At 38.7% G+C, this 22,063-nt stretch overlaps 1 protein-coding gene across 3 annotated transcripts in view; it reads right to left on the bottom strand.

Moving 5' to 3' along the window:
• The window catches only part of fras1.L (Fraser extracellular matrix complex subunit 1 L homeolog), a 269,516-nt gene that overhangs the window by 192,818 nt on the left and 54,635 nt on the right, over positions 1-22,063 (bottom strand). The window contains exon 3 of one of the 3 annotated variants that reach the window (XM_041591087.1): positions 17,481-17,537. The exons of the other annotated variants lie outside the window; for them this stretch is intronic. Within the exon in view, the coding sequence (XP_041447021.1) occupies positions 17,481-17,537 (57 nt within the window). The remainder of the gene's footprint in view (positions 1-17,480; positions 17,538-22,063) is intronic. 3 annotated transcript variants of the gene reach the window in all.

Below are 22,063 nucleotides of genomic sequence, written 5' to 3'. Positions count from 1 at the left end.
GGCTGAGCCTTATCCACTGGGTTTTAAAGTGCAGCAAAGGTATTACAAAAAAGGGCTGTGCTTTGGAACTTAATGGGTCAGATTGAAGGAGTTATTTGTGGACAAAGATCAAAGTGCAAAAAACATGCACAAGCCGCAATGTTTTTTGAAAATGAAAGCTTTGAGAGACAAGGACAAATGCAGCTTCAAAACCACCTCTTTGACATGCCACAATTAAAAAGAAACCTTAGAAACTTTTTAACTCTTACTATGTTACCATTTAAAGTGCAAAATGAGGGAAGATTATCATTTTCTCAAGATTTTCTCAATATTTACTGAATTACCCAAAATGCATTGTCAAAAGTATACATGGAAATTACCTCCAATTGTGAAATATTATATTCTGTCAGCATCTTAAAAATCTTTATTTCATATGTTCTATTATTTTGAAAAGATTCCATTTTTCAAAGCATTGTTTACAAAACATTTTTCCTAAAAGTCTGCAAAAATGGTTTCAGCTACCAGTAAAAGAAAAAAATGTCCACCCGCGCAGTATATCTACATTATATGTTATGCACCTACTGTCATGGGGAATTTTTTTCTCTAAATGAATCAGATAAAAGTGCTCCTCAAGCAGAAACCTGTACTGAAATCTGTGTGCAATTTTCCACAGGCAACACAATGTCCAGTAAGGGCTTACCAAGGGTCTACAGCACACAGGAGGTCAAAATATCCCTATCAAACTGTTACAGATTCTTATAAAATCAGATGAATGTGATAAGGTGGCATTTTAGCTGCTGCTGATTTCTGACGGACAAAATGCCCAGTGCCACATTAACCTAATGGCAACAGCCAACTTTGTTAGTACAGGTTAATATAAAAAGAAAAAACTAACGTGCATTTTAAGGATGTGAAGAATCACCTGTTTGTGCTGGAAATGTCAACTGGAAGCAGCATGGGAGGTTTCAGGCTTTTTTTTTTGCCAACTAAAAACTGCTCCATATGCCATTAGCTTCAGTCTCTTTGAATCAGCCTGTACAGTAAAAGTCATACACTTGTAAATAATGCAATAATGTAAATAAATAATACACTGCGTAGGGCAATTTGCAAATAGCCACAGGCCTCTGTGCTTCGTTTCAGAGCACATTGTCCAGCAGGCTATACATTTAATGGAACACTGTCTGTGTTAGGCAGTGCTACACTCAAGAAGGGCAGATAGGGGAGGCACACAGGCATTGTGGCCTCCCACTGCCCTTCCCACATCTACCTTGCACGTTCTGATGCTGCACTCCTAATGCTGCAGCCTGATTTTTCATCTGCCGCTCAATAAAGAACTCAGTGTCCAAGGAACCTTAGTGCTGATGCACTTGTGCCCCCACAGGTCGTGAATGACCCCTAATGGGTCCTGACACAGGTTTGAACATCAAAATTAGTTCAGAGATTGTCTGCACTGCTGAAAATGATCCCACGCCTCATCTAGTTGTAGGTAGGAGGATAGTACCCAGCAGGTGAAATAAGAGAATGTGTGTCTGTTATGGCCTGGAGATACCAATTAAATAGCTGAGGCAGCTGTGCTGGCTGTTTATGCAATCACATGATTGTGCATAATGAATAATGAATTGAGAAGGCTTCCCACATACCATTATTAAAACATTAATTAATTTAAAAAAAATGAATTTGTTTGAAAATAAAATTTGAACTGGTAGTATTTTGCAATCCCTATACATATTAATGCTAGGTTATTACACATGCGCGCACATGCACAAAAGATATCTAAGGAGGGTTCTAAGCTAGGGGGAGAAAACTAAAGAACTGCATGTGCAGCATCAACGTTAGTAGAACAAACTTTACTTTAATCACGCATGCACATAGCATTACTAGTCAGGAAGCTTTATGAACCAGGAGATTGGACATGCCCAGGTGAACATGCCTGCCCTTTGCTTCCCCCACACCCATCCACTCACTTAAAAAACCTGCAGGGCAATTATTCATAAAAAATACATTTATATTTTATATTTATAAACACAAATATTTAATTCAATTACTGGAATGTGCTCTGTAATCCTTGGCGCTGAGAGAATGGTAATGGTCTCCTTCTTATAACTGTAAGGGAGTATCTAAAGGGAAATAAATCTGTAGTTTAGGGTCTGCAAGTAGAAACTGATACCTCACCACACAAGTGAAGAGTTCCAGGTGCACCGCCCTCAGCAGGGGGACGGACAAACCGAAAAAAAAACTTTGGAGCAGGCACTCAATGAAGGCAATCTTCCACCAGGCAAATAAATTCAAAGTGAAGAGTTTATTGTGTCCACAGTGCCTGCTCCAAAGTTTTTTTTTTCAGTATCTAAACAGAGTCTAGGTCAGTGATCCCCAACCAGTAGCTTGTGAGCAACATGTTGATCACCAACCCCTTGGATGTTGCTTCCAGTGGCCTCAAAGCAGGTGCTTGTTTTTGAATTCTGGGTTTGGAAGCAAGTTTTAATTGCATAAAAACTAAGCATAGTGCCAAACAGAGTCTCCTATAGGCTGCCAGTCCACATAGGGGCTACCAGATCACAGCCCTTATTTGGCAACCCAAGGGAATTTTTCATGCTTGTGTTGCTCCACAACTCCTTTTACATTTGAATGTAGCTCATGGGTAAAAAAAAGGTTGGGGTCTAGGTGATGACCACACCAGGGCCCTGTACCATCAGAGGGCCCATGGAAGCTAAGAATTCAATCCTTCTGAACAAGTTTAAGGAAAAGTTAGTATAAAGGGATCAAATCACAATTATACATCCTGGGGGTTAAGGGACATGGGTTACTAGAGGGCCACGGCTTAAATATTTGGTGGTGTTACATTTGTATTATAAATTAGACAGTAACAATAAATAAATCATTAATGGCTAGAAGTGGCAGTACACAAACAAAATTTTCCTGCACTGAGTGCTTACAATATATGTTTTGTTATTGAATTTAATGGTTTGATGCCAACATTAACCCTAAGAGTGAATTTCAAAATGCAGACCATAGAAGCTCAAAAATGTTGCTTCAAGAGAATGGTAACTCAATAGCTCGACTCTCTCTTACTGTTCCATGCAATATTAGAAATGTGGCCAGCTGAACTCTTATCTAATCTGCCTAAAGGCATGGTGTAAAAGGCCAACAAAGAACAGGATGACTAAATGAGGAATCTGGATGAATGCAATTCAGTTGTTTCCTACGTTGGTTCAAACTACAATTACACATAAACTTCCTGGAATGAAACTTTATTAGTGAGGACTATCTTTGAACTTGCAAATATTTTACTAATAGAACTTTTAATTTTTATAAGATGAAATTGTCTTTATTGAACTACAGGAAAATAACCACAAATGCAATGCAATGCGAAATAATATTATATTCATATCTGTGAATCCAGATTCCAAAACAATGTTTTTCTTAGGTGTTGACTTTGCAAAAATTTGTTGTGCCATGTCGCTAGGAGATACACCCTAAGACGCTATAAGTAAACCCACCAAGCTAGCTAACAGATGTAATTACACGAACAGGGAACCTTTGACTTCAGATACAGACTTTCATATCATAGCAATCCACTACCAAAAAAATACCGAACTAAATCCTTGATTTGGTGCATCCTAAAAAGAAATAATGAAGACCAAATAAAGAGTTGCTTAGAATTGGTAATTCTATAACATACTAAAAGTTAACTTAAAGGTGAAACTTGCCTTTAAAGTGTGCCCTAGACCAGTGATCCCCAATAGGGATGGGTGAATCTCACCCGTTTTGTTTCGCCAAAAATTTGCCGCCAGCGTAATGTCGACGGCGCCCATTAAAGTCTTCGGGCTTCAAAAACTCTTTGACGCGCGTCTTTTTTTTTTTAAAAAAGGTTGGGGACCCTACATTTCAAGTCTCTGATGTCCAAATACCTGATTCCCTTTACTTTATCTTCACCAGGACATTCTGATTAGTTTCTTACACTTTCCTGTGTAAAGTATAAGAGCAGCCTGAAAACATTAAAATAGAAGTCCTATGTATTTTGCTCGTTTTAGTACCTGTATGGAGCCATGAAAAGCACTGCACAAATGTCGTAGAATGTTTATAAAAGTGTAGTTTATTCTTACCCAAAGCTGACTCTTGTTTAACATCAAAAATGTCCAATCTGCTGTTTTAGGCTCTGTATGCAGAGGCATTTTAATATGCATATCCCTACGGTGCATTTTCATGCTTTTCATAGTATGGAAGCACAAGTGTTCTGTTTTGTTCTATTTAATTTCCTATTTTCAATGCTTTGAGGACTAATACCTGCTTCCAAAGCTAAAGTGGAAAAGAATAAACATATACTAATCAAACATCAATTTGTATAGATCCTAATACTTAGTTTTCATTCAAAAATATGAAGGTCTCTGAAAAAGATAAAATGGGAGACTGAAAAGCATGTCTATGAAATCACTACTGTACTCAGCAGATTACCTATGTTTCCCAGCAGAAAAGACACACTTGGGTGAAAAAATAATCTCAGTACGGATCACACAGAGCATACATTCAAAGGAAGTGAAAAATTTTCCATTACAAATAACTTTTCCTAACAAATCCCTTAAACTACAGAGTCAAAAGGTTGCCTGATCCTTTGGGCATCTGGACAAGCATCAGTTGACTGCAAATTTGTCTGATACAAGACTTGAGAAATGTTGCTTAATTGGATCTCACTGAGAAAAGCTGTTACTGAAAACTGTATAAAAGGCATTTTTGCTGTTTACAGAAATGACACTGACATTATAAAGGCTAAGATCACCCTGTGTTTAACATGAAGCAAACCCATGTCATATAAGTAAAGGGTTTTGTAAAATAAAAGAAATGTGCATAACGAAGGCATTACACGCCTTAAGGTATATACAGAAACAACATCTAAGCTTAATGCTCCTTGTGCCCTCAGCCTTATTTTTATATGCAGTGGCACACGCGGCGAAGCAGAAGTCGGTCTGAAAATGCCTGTTTTCCCATTATCAGGCAAATCTCTGCTCCGATGCGTTTGCCTGCACGCGTGTAGAAGCTGTGTAGATCAACGGAACTGGGACAGGGAATGTATCCACTTCTCTCAGCCTGCAAAAAAGCAGGCTGAGAGCAGCAGAGCCATCACTCCATGTGCTTTCACCTACGGGTCAGGGAACACGCTCAGATTCAGGGAGATTAGTAGCCCAGAGACAAATCTCCTCTTCTTCGGGGCAACTAATCTCCCCGAACTGCCTCCCACCGGCTAGAATGTAAATCACTGGCAGGATGGCACTTGATTTACATTCTAGCCCGCGGGAGGCAGTACGGAGAGATTAGTCGCCCCGAAAGAGAGGATATTTGTCGACGGGCGTAAGAGCCTTACATGAGCTGATAAAACCTCTTGCCTAAGTCTTGAAGGCCTATGTATGGGGCAAGGTATCACATTTTTAATATGGGGCAATGCAAGGTAAGAAACGGACAATTCCTCTATGACCATTGCCTATAACTAGTTAATAAACCATTGTACTAAAAATAGCTAATATGTTATGCAAATGTTGCACTCTGCTATCAAAGAGTTTATTTACAAAAATGACTGATGGCAAAAGTACTTGCAGGCTGAAAAGCATACAAAATCACCTGCTATGGTTTGAATTAGAAATTTGTGAAATAATTAATACTGCCACTTTTGAGCCTGAAAATGTTCCAGAAAATAGTTTTGGGCTGAAAGTGCAAGCACTGCCTTTTTCGGGCAATTCCATTTAAAATTAAAGGGAGACACAAAAGATCGTTTTGTACATTTTTCAACTGGCTGAAAAGTGGCATAACATAATGTGCTATAGCCTTTAGAGCATTTAAAACAAATATACAATGTAATGTTAATAGCCCTTTAAAGCAGAAGGTTGAGCATCTGTGTATTGTGCTCACAGCTTTTTGTACCTTTTATTTCTTTACATTATCATTTTATAACATTTATTTCATACTCTTCAAGAAAAAATGGATAATGTTCTAGTTAATAAAATAAACTGGATGCTAGCATCTATCTGCATGCCTGTGATTGCATATGGCATAGCTATATCGGTTACATATGTGTAACAGATGAAGTCCATACTCAATTCAATCTGTGGGTGCTCATTGGTGGGGTTCAATTAGGTAGATGAATAAATAAAAGTAGATGGACCAGTGTTCTCATAGGTAATCAAAAATTCTTATTTTATTTCACCATCTCTGTGATTCCATTGTCAAGGTAAACAGAAATGTCAATAAAATGTGCTTATAATACATATTTGTTAAAGAGGAGGAGCCAAATCACATCACAAAGCATTCCGTTATCATAATTATCATATAATAAAATGTGCTAAAATGTTGTAAATTACACCTCGTAGGACTTCAAAATGTTGACCAATGGGTGTGTGCTGCCTTACCTAATCAGTGACCAAGCTACTTTGAAAATTGTAAAATGGCAGAATTTTTTTTTTAAACAAAACAACACTGTACATAAGTTTAATTTGCCAAGCAGGTTTAATGTTCATTGAATTCTACTACTTGACAGTTTCTGATCACACAGTCATCTCCATGACAGTTAACAGCTACATGGACTGTAGCAATGAAATAAAGGTCTGACAAAGCTTTTCTGAAGAAATCTTGTTTCAGTGGTAATTCTTTCTACAGTGGCAGAAATAACTGTGAAAGAGCTGACAGGTTACACCTTCCTTGCTAGAGCTGCCTTCTTTTCTTTGTGCTACACATAAGCCTTTCATTCCTTTTCCACTGCCGGCTGCTGATGACTGATTTATCTGGCACAGGTATGCATAAGGATGACTTTCTTCAAGGTATCCAGGAGACTGATACAATATAATAATGCTTGGCCCGATTCTATTACGTAGCAAGATTTTCTTTCTGTATCATTACTGCTAGGAACTTTGATGTAGTGTCTTCTATTTTCCTTCAGTACTTTTGGTGTAAATAGAAGACTGATTTTTTTTGAGTAACAGTAAATAAAAAGTACTTTGGCTTTTATTTCTCATCTTTCTTTAGCAACAATATGATTCTGCCATTACTAGCACATATCGAATGTTACAAGTTTCACAACAAACATCCAGGTGAACTAGGGAAATAAAATAAATAAATAACTAAAAGGCTCACTGCATATTAAACAATATTAATAGTGTCACTTGCAGCGCAACCTATTTGCAGCCCACACATGGGCTCATTTACATGTGGAAAAAGTTGGAGAGGTTGGCGGGGTGTGTGGCCCTTTCTATCACAACAATCAAATATAACAAGCCACCTGATACACGTGTAAATATTGTCATAAATTTATCCAAAATTCAAAATTATCAACCATACCAAAAGGACAGAGGTACCTTCGTGCTCCATGGTCCCTGAGCTCCTCCCTCCTTGCAAGATTTGCATCACAGAACACTTCATAAGCCAACCCACCCCAGCAATGACCTACTGTACATCTGTGAACAGGGTATAGAATTGCCATTTGCATCAGTAACCTGCCCCCACAAAGAGCCACCACTCCACGGGGAGATTTGTCGTCCGCAATTATTTATGCATGACTGCGGGTGACAAATATCCTGAAAATGTGTCTCCATTGGAAATAACTGAAATAGATAATGTTAAAACCAACATATGACGTAGTCGCTTGAAATTTCCTCCCGAGGCAACAATGCTTAGGTTTAACCGCCACCGATTTCGATTATTTCCAATGAAGATTTGCCGCCACCGTGCATTATTATGGTGGGTGAAAAATCTTCCTGTTGGTCACTGCCCTTAACCTGCGACTTAAATAGATTGCGTCATTTGGAAAGCACAGGTGTTCTAACATCAATGTTATATGGCTGCTGTCTGTAGTAGCACATGCTTCGTAAGTTGTATGGGCAATGGGCAACGGGAGATTGCGGGTGACAAATCTTCCTGTCGGCCACTGCCCTAAGACTACAAAAACAACAATCTATTCAGGGCTGTTGTTCCCCTTTAAATGTTCATAAGGAATCTTCTATGGAAGCACAACATTACTTAAAGCGGTTGTAACCCCAAATGTACAATATTGCATAATGAAAGAACTTAATTCTAAGCAAGTTTCCACTATACAGCAATTACAACTTTTCAATGACTACAGGTTCAGTTCACTACTGAAACAAAGTTGCAATAATCGAATCCCCTCCAGTCAAGACTCTAGCCATTACTCACCATGCTTTGCACACCTATCATTTCCTTACTTACAGGTCTGGTAATCACTGAACATGCAAGTCATTTAAATTCAAAATCATACCCCAATGTTTGGTGATGATTTTGCTATATACTGTATATAGTCAGGAGTTTGAACATTATGGGGGACCCCCAATACCATTTATCTTGGAACTTTTGAGACTGTCACTTACCATGAATTATTTCCGATTCCAGTCAGATTTCTATTTACAGGTTGCAGGGACGGCCATGGGGGCGGCCATGACACCCTCATATGCCAACCTGTTTATGCACCAGTTTGAGCAACTACGCATTGTGCCAAATTATGGAAATAGGATACTCTTCTTCCGTCGCTATATCGATGATATCATCATCGTGTGGGGTAGCACGGAGGAAGAGTTCCATGGGATGGTATGTGAGTTAAGTAGCTTGGGTGGCCCATTAAAATTTACTTATGAATTACATCTGGAGCGTATTCATTTTCTAGATGTTGAATTATGGAGAAAGAATGATCATATTGAATATACATTGTTTTGTAAAAAAACTGACAAAAATGTTCTCCTTCACTATAACAGCTGTCACCCTAGACCGATGAAAAAATCTTTGCCAATTTCACAATTCTGCCGTGATTTACGGAACAATTCGAACCACGATTTGGCAGAGCAACAGTTATAGGAGATGTGGGCCAGATTTAGAGAACGAGGGTATCCTAATTTAGTGTTGCAGCAAGCACTAGCCATGGCGAGGAGCCGGGCGAGGGCCCCACGGTTAGAAGGGGTGAAGCACCCCAATTTTATTTACAGTACTAAGTTCTCAACAAGCTCCAATATACTAACAAAGGTGATCAGGAATCACTGGAGTATAATCCAAGCTGATGAGAGTTTAAATAGGATAATTCCTGAGAAGCCTATGACTTGTTACCAAAGGGGGACAAACTTGAGGGATCTCTTAGTAAAGAGTGACCCGGTGAGGTGCTACCAGACGAGACAGGAATCCTGGTTACGGAATGACACACCAGGTTGCTTTAAATGTCCTAGCTGCACCTCTTGCAGATTTAAGTCACCGGGAAACAGTTTTTTACACCCCCAGACTGGCAAACAGTTTCTAATAAGACACCACATTACATGTACAACTACCCATGTAGTGTACATGATTAATTGTCCTTGTTGGCTATCGTATGTGGGTAAAACTGATCAAACATTACGTCTACGTATGGACGGACATCGGTCCGCAATTAGTACTGCATTCCCTGTTGGACATACCAACAAACCGGTAGCGAACCATTTTCTTGCAGTAGGCCATAGATTACCCACATTACGTTATATTGCCATTGATCACATACCACCCCCGAGGAGGGGAGGTGATAGATCAAAAATGTTGCTTCAGCGTGAGGTGTTCTGGATAAAAAGATTGAACACCTTGGCCCCGGCGGGGTTGTCTGTTTTCTGAACCAAAGATAAAGGATACAAGTAACAATATTAGGAAGGGAATTGTTACCCTGCTAATCTTGAGATGTATCGGTTACAGTTCTGCTACATTGATGTTATGTTGTGCTACATTGTATCTGTGGATAGTATCACAAATGAGATTAACCATGTTTTTTCCATTTCTTGATGTGGTTCAGGTGGTGTCTTGTTTAGCCTCACTGAGGGGGTGGAACTTCTCATCACATGTCACACAGGGGGCACGGGATTGGGTGAGTGCAGTTGGTTTTATCTATTTATTTGTAAGATGTTTTAATGGGCACTATGGGTCTTGATAAAGGTCTTAGGAAAAGACCGAAACGTTGACCTGTTTTTAAACATGTAATAAATAAAAATGTAGATGTTTTATCTTTACAAAGGTTCCCAGTGTGCACTTCATTTTTTGGATATATATATATATATATATATATATATATATATATATATATATATATATATATATATATATATATATATACATACACAAGAATCCCTTAAATGATTTCTAAATTTCTGATCTCTAAATGATTTTGCTCTTTGCACCTTTAATCACATGTGACATATCTGGTAGAAACAGGTGCCTACATTAACTTCTCCCACTTTTGATTCAATTTATCTATTTTCTCAAATTAGTCAATTTCACACAGCAAGATGATACCATTCTTCATGTTTCCTCCAATGGGTCTTTGAATTAAAACATGAGTCAGGCATACTGTTAAATGAATTATATGCGTATGTAACAGATGTATTTCCACCGATGATTAACAGTGGAAGACTGACATGATAGAATATTGCAGATGATGTTTTCTCGGAAGTTCTGATTCAATCAGGCTCATGGGAATCATTTATATTTCAGCCAACATGTGCTTAATATAAATGAAATCATCTAATATAATATGATTGTTATTTTGATTATATGACTATGAAAATAAATTCCCATTTTGTTTTTTCAGAACACACTGTTTAAATTATTCTTTATAGACAACTTATGGAGATCCAAATTACGGAATGATCCCTTATCCAGAAAGTCCCAAACTCCCAAATCCTTCGGCCAATTACCGAACCGAATCCTAATTTGCATATGCAAATTAGGGGTGGGAAGGGCAAACCATCTTTTACTTCCTTGTTTTGTGACAAAAAGTCAAGCGATTTCCCTCCCGTGCCTAATTTACACATGCAAATTAGGATTCAGGATTCAGCCAAATACGAATCCTGCTGAAAAAGGCCAAATCCTGGCCGAATCCTGAACCAAATCCTGGATTCGGTGCATCCCTGGATACAAGAAACAAAAGTTTATCATATTTTAGCAACAGACAGTAACATCTGCAAACCAGTAAACTTTGCTTTATTTGAATTAAGCCAAGAGACAAAAGCATAAAAGAGTTTCTTGCTTTCTTGTTCTTATAATGTGCTAGTAAAAAATAAAATGAATTCCATCCTGAGATGGAGAGAGAAAAGAATATTGTAATTTACAAGAGACAAGCAGAAAAGAAATCTGAGCATTCCATCACTAACCATCACAGGAGAGAGGTGCAAATACTGTTGAGGGAAGAAAAAGGAATTGTAAAAGTTTATAGCCCGAGGACATCGAGTGATGTGTGATTTATGGCCTCCAGCTCAGCTGTGCAAAATAACTTGTTTCCAGGCAGCTCCAAGCTAAACTGTGCATTTCTCTATACACCTATTGACACAAATGCTTACTTGCAGCTGCTGAAGTAGACAGGCCAGTGCTGTGTGTGTTGATGTTTGTGAACGACAGAGAGAAATGATATTAAAATGAATGCGGAAATATTGTCTTAATATATAATAATGTAAATAAATTATATATATATATATATATATATATATATATATATATATATATATATATATATATATATATATATATATATATATATATATATATATATATTGTATATATCAAATATATAACACATAATATGTAATAAAATACTTAAATGTGTACCATGATTCCATAATATTCTCTCTTCTTTAACACCTTGTTTATGTGTTTTTTATATATTTATATATACATAAATGACATTTGAAAACTGCTGTGGATGCTTTTCTTCCCTTGCTAGTTTTATTTCAACAATTCAACATTTATGACTACTAAATGCTACATTGTAGCATACATTGGATTTCAGTTTGGATCTGTGTCTATGACCTCTATTAGAAAATGCACTGTAATAAACATGGGCAGATTCTCAGCCATAAAGTATGTCATGTAGATTTTTATAGTAAAGTGTCACAGCCATAATAGGACACATTATCTTTTAGAGCAGTGCTGTCCAACCTATGTGGTACCAAGGGCAAGAATTTTTCTGGCCAATGTGGTGGAGGGCCGATAATGGAAGCCAATGTTGACCACTCCCTGTTTTAAACCACACCCACTTTAAACAACTCCCAAGTTACCAAAGAACTTTAAAGACCATTTCCACATTAATGGTGGTAGCGCACCAAAAAATGGTTGGTGCTCACTGCAGGGATATCACTTCTCACAAATGTGTGAAACAAGTTAATTATGTCATATTAATACATACCCTTAAATTCATACGCCTCATACTCACCTGTGCAACTCCCAGCACATGATTAAACACCTTGGGGACCCCTAACAAAACCCCACCAGGTTCACCTCCCACAGACAGAGCATGGCACATACAGGCATAGTAGGGCATGCAGAGTACAGTACACACAGGGAGCATAAGGCAGGAGAAGTATGGCACACACATGGAGGATAGGGCAGGCAGAGCATGGCACACACAGGGAGAATAGGGCAGGCAGAGTATGGCACATATATGGAGCATAGGGCAGGAAGAGTAGGGCACACACAAGGAGTATAGGGAAGGCAGAGAAGGGCACACATTAGGAGTATAGGGCAGGCAGAGAAGGGCACACACATGGAGCATAAGGCAGGCAGAGTATGGCACACACAGGGAGCATAGGAAAGGCAGAGTATGGCGCACATAAGGAGCATAGGGCAGGCAGAGTATGGCACACATAGGGAGCATAGGGCAGAAAGAGTAGGGCACACACAAGGAGCATAGGGCAGGAAGAGTAGGGCACACACAAGGAGTATAGGGCAGGCAGAGAAGGGCACACACATGGAGCATAAGGAAGGCAAAATAGAGCAGGAGAGATGGAAACCAATCAGGACCTAACATGAACAGTTTGTGCTGTGCTACATACAGTGACACAATTTTGGTGCCCCTCCAGCAGTTTGTATGAGGTGTGAACAGGTGAACAATGTGGGCGCTTTAGTCCGGTCTGAGGTGTGAACAGTATAGGGCTTTAGGGATGGTAACAAAAGAGGTGTCATGGTGTGAACAATGCAGGGGGATTACAGGTGTGAACCTTACTGTCTGAATTTGAAGTGTAAACAATTCAATTCAATATCAGTACTGATTAGTGATGTGCGGGTTCGGGCCGACCTGGCACCCCCATTTGCCCCCACCTCCACCTTACACTGCCGGCTTCCAAATTCCACTTTTATAGCTGTGCACCTGCTCGCCCCGCCCCTGTTGTGATGTCATCGTCAGGGCAGGGTCGGCATGGGTCTATAAAAGGAATCCGGAATCCGTGGACGGGCACGGGTGGAGGGAGGGCGGGTTAGGATCGGGTTTTACCCGATCTGCACATCACAAGTATTGATAACATTTAGAAAAATAAATGAACACGCACTCCTGCAGCCGTGACAGTTGAGGTAAAAAGTAGTAGCTTTATTCCATCAAGTTAAAAGTTGCGTCCTAACGCGTTTCGTATCAAAAGATACGTAATCATAGGCACATAGTCCTAACGCGTTTCGTATCAAAAGATACGTAATACATAGGCACATAGTGCCTATGATTACGTATCTTTTGATACGAAACGCGTTAGGACGCAACTTTTAACTTGATGGAATAAAGCTACTACTTTTTACCTCAACTGTCACGGCTGCAGGAGTGCGTGTTCATTTATTTTTTGAGGATTGGTTTCGCCTAAAGCTACGGGTTCGGGGCACAGCACCCGGGCCATTTGACGAACTTGGTGAGTGACAAGCATTGCTGGGTTTCTACCATATTTGAATAAGAATTGTTCCTCTTTAAGTGAAGGGCCTGGGGTTTGGACACCCAGGCCATCCCGCTCCACTCGGTGAGAATTACCTAGTGGTAGCTTGCTTTTTTGTTGGTGGTTATCTGTTCGTGAGCTTTATGCCCGTTTTACTTAATGTCCAAAAATTTAAAAGCAGGCTTAGAGGTCATGAATTAGTCGGTCCATCTTGAGATTTGAGCCAGTTATTCGTTTTTGTGTTTGATAACATTTAGAGCTTACACAAAAGGAAACAGACAACGTAGGCAGACTTTCATGTGGGGGAAACACAAGGGGGGGTCACGGGCTGCGCCGCCAGTTGGACAGCACTGTTCTAGAGCATCATGACTTAAAAATGCCCAATTCCTACTTTAAATAGGGCGCGTGGGAAATTTAACTGATGTATTTCAGGTCATTCTGGATAATGGGTTTCTGGATAATGGGTTCCATGATTGATATTCCTGGAAAATGAGATTTCAAAGTAGCCATAAAATAATGTCATATATTAATGGGATGATACCTTGTTCCAGTGCTGTGTTTACTTTCTGTCAGGGATAGATTAGGACAGCTCAGCAACTCAGTGATAAACTGTGAAGCTCAGCACAAAGTCAGAAGATTGATGAAAACTAGGAAACATTATGTGTTTTCAGGCATATTGTGATTAGCCTAAGGTCACTGTAAAATTACAATGAACTGAGATCTCCTGATTAACCATCTAAGGACAAATACAGCAATTTCCGTTGTGGGCAAAGGAATAAATGCAAGTCCTGATAAATATGTAAAAGGTGAAAACACTTTGTAGGGGAGTAATAAGTATTTAGACTTACTAATAAGAGGTCCTTTTCAGTGTTTCAGTCATCAATAAGGATAGTTAACATTAATTTCAAGGCTGTAGGTCTGCCCTCTAGAAAATTACTATTGATAGCACAGACTATGCTATACATATATTAATATTGGCTGCTATTTCAGCTTCTCTTATTACCAGGTACTGTCCTATGCATGGAACCAAAATGATGGTCTTTCCAAAAAATTTCTGCTCAAGACTCCAGAGATATTGATCAGCATACCATTATCAGGTGTTTCAGTCATCAATAAGGATAGTTAACATTAATTTCAAGGCTGTAGGTCTGCCCTCTAGAAAATTACTATTGATAGCACAGACTATGCTATACATATATTAATATTGGCTGCTATTTCAGCTTCTCTTATTACCAGGTACTGTCCTATGCATGGAACCAAAATGATGGTCTTTCCAAAAAATTTCTGCTCAAGACTCCAGAGATATTGATCAGCATACCATTATCAGGTAAGGAAAATTACAGACTATGGAGCAGTTGTCTCCCAACAGGCAAGCAAAATATACTATATGGCCTAAAGTATCTTGACATATATTTATCCAAAGTATCCAAACAATATGTCTAAAATTAGATGTCCTTATTTGAAATACTCACTGCTGAGTTCCAAACTGTCTCTGCAAGCAATCTCAGCATATGTACTATTAGAAGGGAGTATTGGGTTTTTATGGGTGATAAGAGGCAAACAAACCTAACATGGCCATGTGCAATGCTAAGCAACGGTCAGGGGCGATCCTGGCCCCTCCGCCACCTGAGGCAGCAGCAATTGCTGCTGCCCCCCCTCCCCCAGAAATTCGCTCTTAAAGTACTAGGAGCAGCATTTTTGCTGCCCCTGGTACCTGCCGCCCTCAACTCGCCTCATTGGCGAAGCACCCCTGGCAACAGTCTGCTTAAAAATATCTGGTTTGCAAAGACAGCATTACTTGCCTAAATGCAGTAAAGTTTGGTGAAAGAGTAGTAATGATTTGGGGCTGTTTTCTATGGTTTGGGCTAGAACCATTTATTTTATTAATAGCAAATCTTAATGCTACAACATTTATTATGCTGTGTAAAACAAAATGTAGCGAAGAAACTGTGTAAAAAGCTGTGTTTTACTCCATGCGAACACCAGATTTGCCGCTGTTATTTTACATTGCTTCTGGTGGAAGTCACTCTAAGAAAAAACACATAAAATGTTTTACACTGCAATGTGTAGTGTATTATTCAGCTGTTTTTTTACACAGCATAATAAATATGCCCCGTGGATTTCTTGACAATTTTGTTCTTCCTGATTTGTGGCAACAATTGGGGGAAAGCTCATGTTCCCGTTTCAGCATAATTTTGGTCACAAAAAGCGAGTTCTGTATACTGTATATAATGAATTTTCTGAGATGGAAATGTGAGCCAGGTCTGATTCCCAACATCAATCAAGCTCATTACTGATGTTATTGCTAAATAGAAGCAAATTTCATCATCATGTTGGGGTAAACTAACCTTCAAGAAAAATAAGGGAATAACTGTTGTGCTCAGAGTCTCCTTGGCACAATAATACATAAACAATATATAATAACAGATAAGAACCCACTCAGCTGTTACACAGCCTTAGGATAACCTTGAAACAGTTTCTACAAGGGCCTCATGGACACTCTGAAACTGTCCAGTTCACTAAGGGGGGCAGGAATCTGCGAGTAAAGTGTGGACTGCACAACTTTTCCTCCACAATTAATATTATAAAATAAAAGCCTTTCCGCAAAAAAGGGGCTGTTATAGCAGCAAAGGGAGGACCAAATTCATATTAATACCCTTGGTTTGAGAATAAATGTTGGTCAGACTACCCATACACAGTTTAGGGTAACTAAAATTCGTACCAAACATTATCAATATATTAAACAAATCAGAATTCCAAAAGGTAGTAAGGGTTATATTGAAAATGTGTTCTGGTTCTAAATATATAGGAGGTTTCTCTTTCTGCTTAGTCTGCAAATAGCATTGCTTTTATAATGGCTGCTAGTCAATGGCAACTAGAAGGCTGAGCAATCTAGGGCAGCTGCTTAACATTTTTTTAAGGATAACTTATTTATAAAAAAAAAAAAATCATATTCAAAAGCCGAATAGGCACAATGCTCCACATATTCTGGGAATGCCCAATCATTCAGACATTCTGGACTCAGATACTAGACTTGTGTAACAACGAATTGCATTTGGATATCCCCGCCGAGCCGTCTGCTACTCTTTTACACCATACTCTAGATTCTGCCTCCTCATACAAAAAATCCCTGACACAAACTGCTCTTAATGCTGCAAAAATCCTGATCCCTCGCAAATGGAAAAGCAACATCCCACCCACAGTGTCCGAGTGGATAGGAGAAATGGAGGAGATCCGCAAATTTGAGGAAATCCACTCTGACTCCCATAAGTCAATGTTAAACCATTGGGCAACCTGGCGCCCCTGGTTACAATACCTTGATCTCACTGCATGAGACACGACTAACCAGTATCTGCCGAGTGTAAAAGAAAAAAGCGGTAGGATAAAGGGAGAACATGGGATTATAACTGGGCTAACCATCATACTCATCGTAGACCACGATTGTGCAATCTGAGACATTCTGTGAAATCGCTTGTAATCTCAAGTTACTGAGCTGTGTCGTTAAGGGTTAGATGTTTATTTATGCCATGTGTTCCCTTTTTCTTTTCTTGTCTCCTTACTATATCATCTCTACGGTGCAGACTATAACAATGGATATAGCTCCTGTCTACCTCCCCCCCCTCCTTCCCTCCCCTCCTTTTTTCTTTCCTTTTTTCTGGGATCTTATTCTTTTGTTTACCCCTTATTGCACGTCCTCCATCTCCAGTACTGACCCCCACCTTGACCTAATTCGGACTATGACAGCGCACGGTGTTTGTTTGGAAATGTTGAACATCTTTATCCTTTAAATGTTCAAAACTGTTATATCACTTGTGTACTTACCACCACTATGTGTGATCTTCTTGGTGGATACTTTTTGATATGTAATATTGCTGACTCCTGGAGGAAATAAAAATAAAAATTTAAAAAAAAAAAAAAAAAAATCATATTGGGCCATCTTTTCTTATTAATAGTGGCAGGTGTTGAAAAATAGTTTTTAATCACCAGATGTTATAGAGTTGGGCATTTTTGATCTGTAAATCACATTATTTATGGGAAGCAAACATCCAGCATTAAGTGGATAGATTGACAGGCCTCTCAGAGAAAACAAATTATTCATTATGCGCTGTTCCCTTCTTTTTCTGCATCCAATGATTTCTGCCATGCAGAATAATATTGTGTGAAGCCTATCTTTATCTGGTTTCACAAATTTTTGAGCTTAACAGTACAAACAGGTAAATTTAAGTTACTCCATCTTTGGTCTTTGCCAGGTAGATCATTAGGTTCCCAATACACAGGTAATCTCCCTGTTCAATGGATTCCTATTTGAACATAGTCTTAAGCTGGCCATAGACGCAAAGACCCGATCGTACGAATCATCGAACGATCAGACTTCCCCATCTCCCGACCTGCCACTAACCATTCCGATCAAATAAAGTAGAAAAGAACAGATCAGCCGATGTTCTGCCCCTGACAGCAATCGTACAAAAGCTATGTCCGACAAAAGCTTGTGACAGTCTCCCACTGAAAACTGTACGATCGGCAATACATGCAGAGATATTATCGGCAGCCAACAGAAATCTTTTAACCTGTCTGATCGGCCGATCGATCTCCGCCGGGTGAAAAATTTCGGGACTCTCCACACACAGTCGGAAAATCGTACGAATCCTCGATTCGTACTATCAGATCTTTGTGTCTATGGCCAGCTTTCTAGTACCAAGCTCAACCCCTCCAAATGAACCCAAGTGCGAGAACACACACACATATATACATACACATACTTCGATCTATCTAAACACTCACATATATAAGCTATTTATTTAGACTAATAATGACAATCACCCGCAGGGTATTCCACAACAGCCCTGTCCCCAATGTGAAGAACCACCTACGCTGCTTCAAATGAAAGTTATGTTCCTTTAGTCTAAAGGGGTGGCCTCTAGTATATTGATCCTTTTTATGTGAAAAAAGATCCCCTAACATCTGTCTATAATGCACTCTAATGTTCCAATAAAGGTAATCATGTCCCCTCAAAAGGGTTTTTTTTCCAGAGAAAACAACCCTCAACAGTCTATCCTCATCATTTAAATCTTCCATCCCCCTTACCAATTTAGTTGTACGTCTCTGCACTCTCTCAGCTCATTTATATCCTTCCTAAGGACTGGAGCCTAAAACTGTACTGCACAAGGTTCAAGGTGAGGCTTAACTAGGGATCTATAAAGAGGCAAAATTACATTTTCATCCCTTGAGTTAATGCCTTTTTTATGCAAGACAGTACTTGATTTGCTTTAGTAGCCATTGATGACACTGTCTGGAATTAGACAACTTGTTATCTACAAAAATCCCCAGATTCTTATCTACAAAAACCCCCAACACAATGTCTTTTAGGAGGTTATTTATCAAAGATCAAATTTCAGACTTTTTTATACCCAAAGAAATCTATTTTTGACCAAAAAATGACTTCGCAAACTCTAATTTTCATGAAAAACACAACTCGATCCTTAATAAATCTGCCCCGTAGTGTATAACTTAACACTTATCAATGGTATGTTTCCCCCGTCATCTAAGAAAATTGCTAATGTGCGACATATTAATCAGCATCCAATGATGCAATGGCAAACAGTGACATTTTCCTGCATATATAAAGCAGAATAAATAGATTCTTTGAGACTCTATGGAATGAGGGAGCATCACTGAAGCGAGGAATAATGAATTAGTAAGGCTCTTAACTAAATAGTTATACCTGACAGGCCTATTTGCATAGTTAAATTGTGCACTTCACAATTCTTTTCTCTTGTGCAAATCTATTTTCCTGAAAACAAATGGTTTACAGTATGTTTACATTTTAAAAAGTTCATAATTTGAGACACAAGACTGAAATCAAAGCTCACAGCTAGAAAACTATCAACCAACTAGATGGGATCAAGTTTTTGAGTTTTGCTTTAATACATTCCAGAGCTAGAATAAATAATTCTACCGGTAAGCCTTTTATGAGCAAAATATGGATTTGGTAAGAAATGTATCAATCCCCTCAAAGAAAAAAAATGCCAGAAAGTGACCCTCATTTGGGAAATTTTAGAATACTCTAAAATCCAATAGAAAGTTTTGCTATAACCAGTTGACATTTAAACTTCCTTAAATTGCAATGTCTATAAATACAGTATGTGTATGTTGAAAATGATACTGTACACATTTACAGTAGGTCTCTCATTAGCTACAGATATATTACCCAATGTCAGTGAATGGTCTATTACTCCATCTGCTCTAAATAATTTTAGCTAAGTTAAATGTGTGACCATTTTATTCTGCAGGAAAGAAAAAAAGAGGCATTCTCTCATGAAACCTAAGCAATTTCAAAATTAATGGACCATCAAAGAATTTCTTTTATACTTCCTTTACTGTGGATGATACAAGATAAAGACAAATTGCAATGCAGGTTCTTGTGAGCAAAATTAAGTGTTATCTTTAAATACTAAGATGATGAAACTATGATTTATACTTATAAAGGAATACACTGCAATATATCTAAGCAATTTAAATTTGTGTTGTCATTAAGTCTAAATAAACAATAGCAATAGAACATGCTTATGATGTATCACGGCTATATAAATGTCATACCTGAATTAATAAGCAATTCATAGCTGCAGTCAATAAAGGGAACATACATTCCTATGTAGTTCTGTCTTATAGAGTATTTGAACTCCAAGCTAGCAACACACAATGCATTTTCGTAACCTGCATAAAAACGCAGGTCCACCGAATTCTGCTAACTTTTCTGTCTGCACATACGGGGAGGATTAAAGTACAAAACATATATGTTCAAGTTTCTGAAACCAAATCTACCCTGTGGGGCAAATTCCCTAAGCAGCACAAATTTGCTAGCGACCGCTTAGCCCACTTCGCAACACTCGGCTTGGAGTAAATTCGACAGGACAACGCTAATTCCCTAAAATGCAAAGTTTCGTCCAGGGGGCGTCGGCTAATTTGCATACGGCGGAAAGTGAAAGTTGAATGGACGTATATGTTGTAGCAAATACATTACATTACACAAGGCCAGGGAAACTTAATAAAATAAAGTTGCTATAATGCCCTACACACGAGCCCAGTGTATAGTTTATGTGTCATATATTAGGAACCCTGAAAAAAGTAAAAGACGCCAGCGTTTTTTGGGACTTAAAAAATTGTCCTATGCACTCCATTGCACTTCGCCTGGTCTGAGGTGGCGAAGGCAAGTCTGGCGCAAGAGGTAACGTTCCGTAAAATCCGCATCTTACTGAATTTGCGGAGTTACGTCCATTGGCCAGAGTGAAAATTCGCCTGCCATTAGAGTGCGAAGCAACGCTAGCATCTATCTTCTTCGCTAGCGAAGTGACGCTTGCGGCCGTTAGGGAATCGGTGTAGTTATGAAATGACATCACACTGGTGAAGTTTCGTTAGCGTTAGTCACTTCGCCCTTTATGGAATCTGCGATATGTGTGTGTGCATGCTGACAGGCCAAAGCTGTACTTACATAACAGGGAGAAGAAGTCAGCAGATTTGTCTTTTCTCTACCTGCATTTGTAGGACACTAGCCTAAAAGCTTCTCCCTTCTCCATGCACATTTCTTGATTTTAAAGATAATTTATCTAAAAATTCCAGTCTTTGTGAATACAAATTGATCTTAACTCATTAAGCAGCTCTAAAGAAAACTGATTGGAAGCTGTGTGTTACAACAGCCCTGTCCAGCCCTAAGGATTTTGCTTGTCACTCTAAAGGCAGCCAATGCCAATCCATTGGCTGAACAGCCAGGCAGTGTACAGCCAGGCAGTGTACAAGGATACACAAACATTTCGATTGTTACAATAATTTGTGCAGATCGTACAGCAATGGTTCCTCTTCATTCAGTTACATAGAGTTATAGTTATAAGTAATATAGTTATAATTTGTTTGAATTATCAAAATATATCAACAAAGAGTAGATACATAATTGTGAGTTTAATAAATTAAGAATAAGATTTATATTAAATTATTGTTTAAAAGTATGAAGGAAGATTGCTACATTGTTTACATTTTCTCTTTAAGTAAAAGAATAAAGCAATTCAAATGGGCAACCAGAGCCTGCACACATTCCTTCAGTAGATTTTTAGGGTGCCAAACAGTTTACCTAAAGTCTTTGTATGGCATCATCATTTTACTATAATCAATCATGTGAACATGAGATTTTTAAAATAATCTGTTCAGATACTAGGTCTGTTAGGTATGATTATATAAAATGTGTGTACAGACAAAACAAGTACAGTAAAGGCAAGCTTTTGACTGCACATTTAGCACATACAAAGAAACATCAATATACTATACCTGGAATAAGGAAAAAAAAATGTCTGCACATTCACCACATTAATGGCAGTAGGCTTGGTAAGCCTGCTGCACTGCTGGCAAACAATTTC

This window comes from Xenopus laevis, chromosome 1L (assembly GCF_017654675.1).
Source record: "Xenopus laevis strain J_2021 chromosome 1L, Xenopus_laevis_v10.1, whole genome shotgun sequence".
NCBI classification, from domain to species: domain Eukaryota; kingdom Metazoa; phylum Chordata; class Amphibia; order Anura; family Pipidae; genus Xenopus; species Xenopus laevis.
The sequence above is the reverse complement of the archived record's forward strand: the minus strand, read 5'-3'. Positions and strand labels throughout refer to the sequence as shown.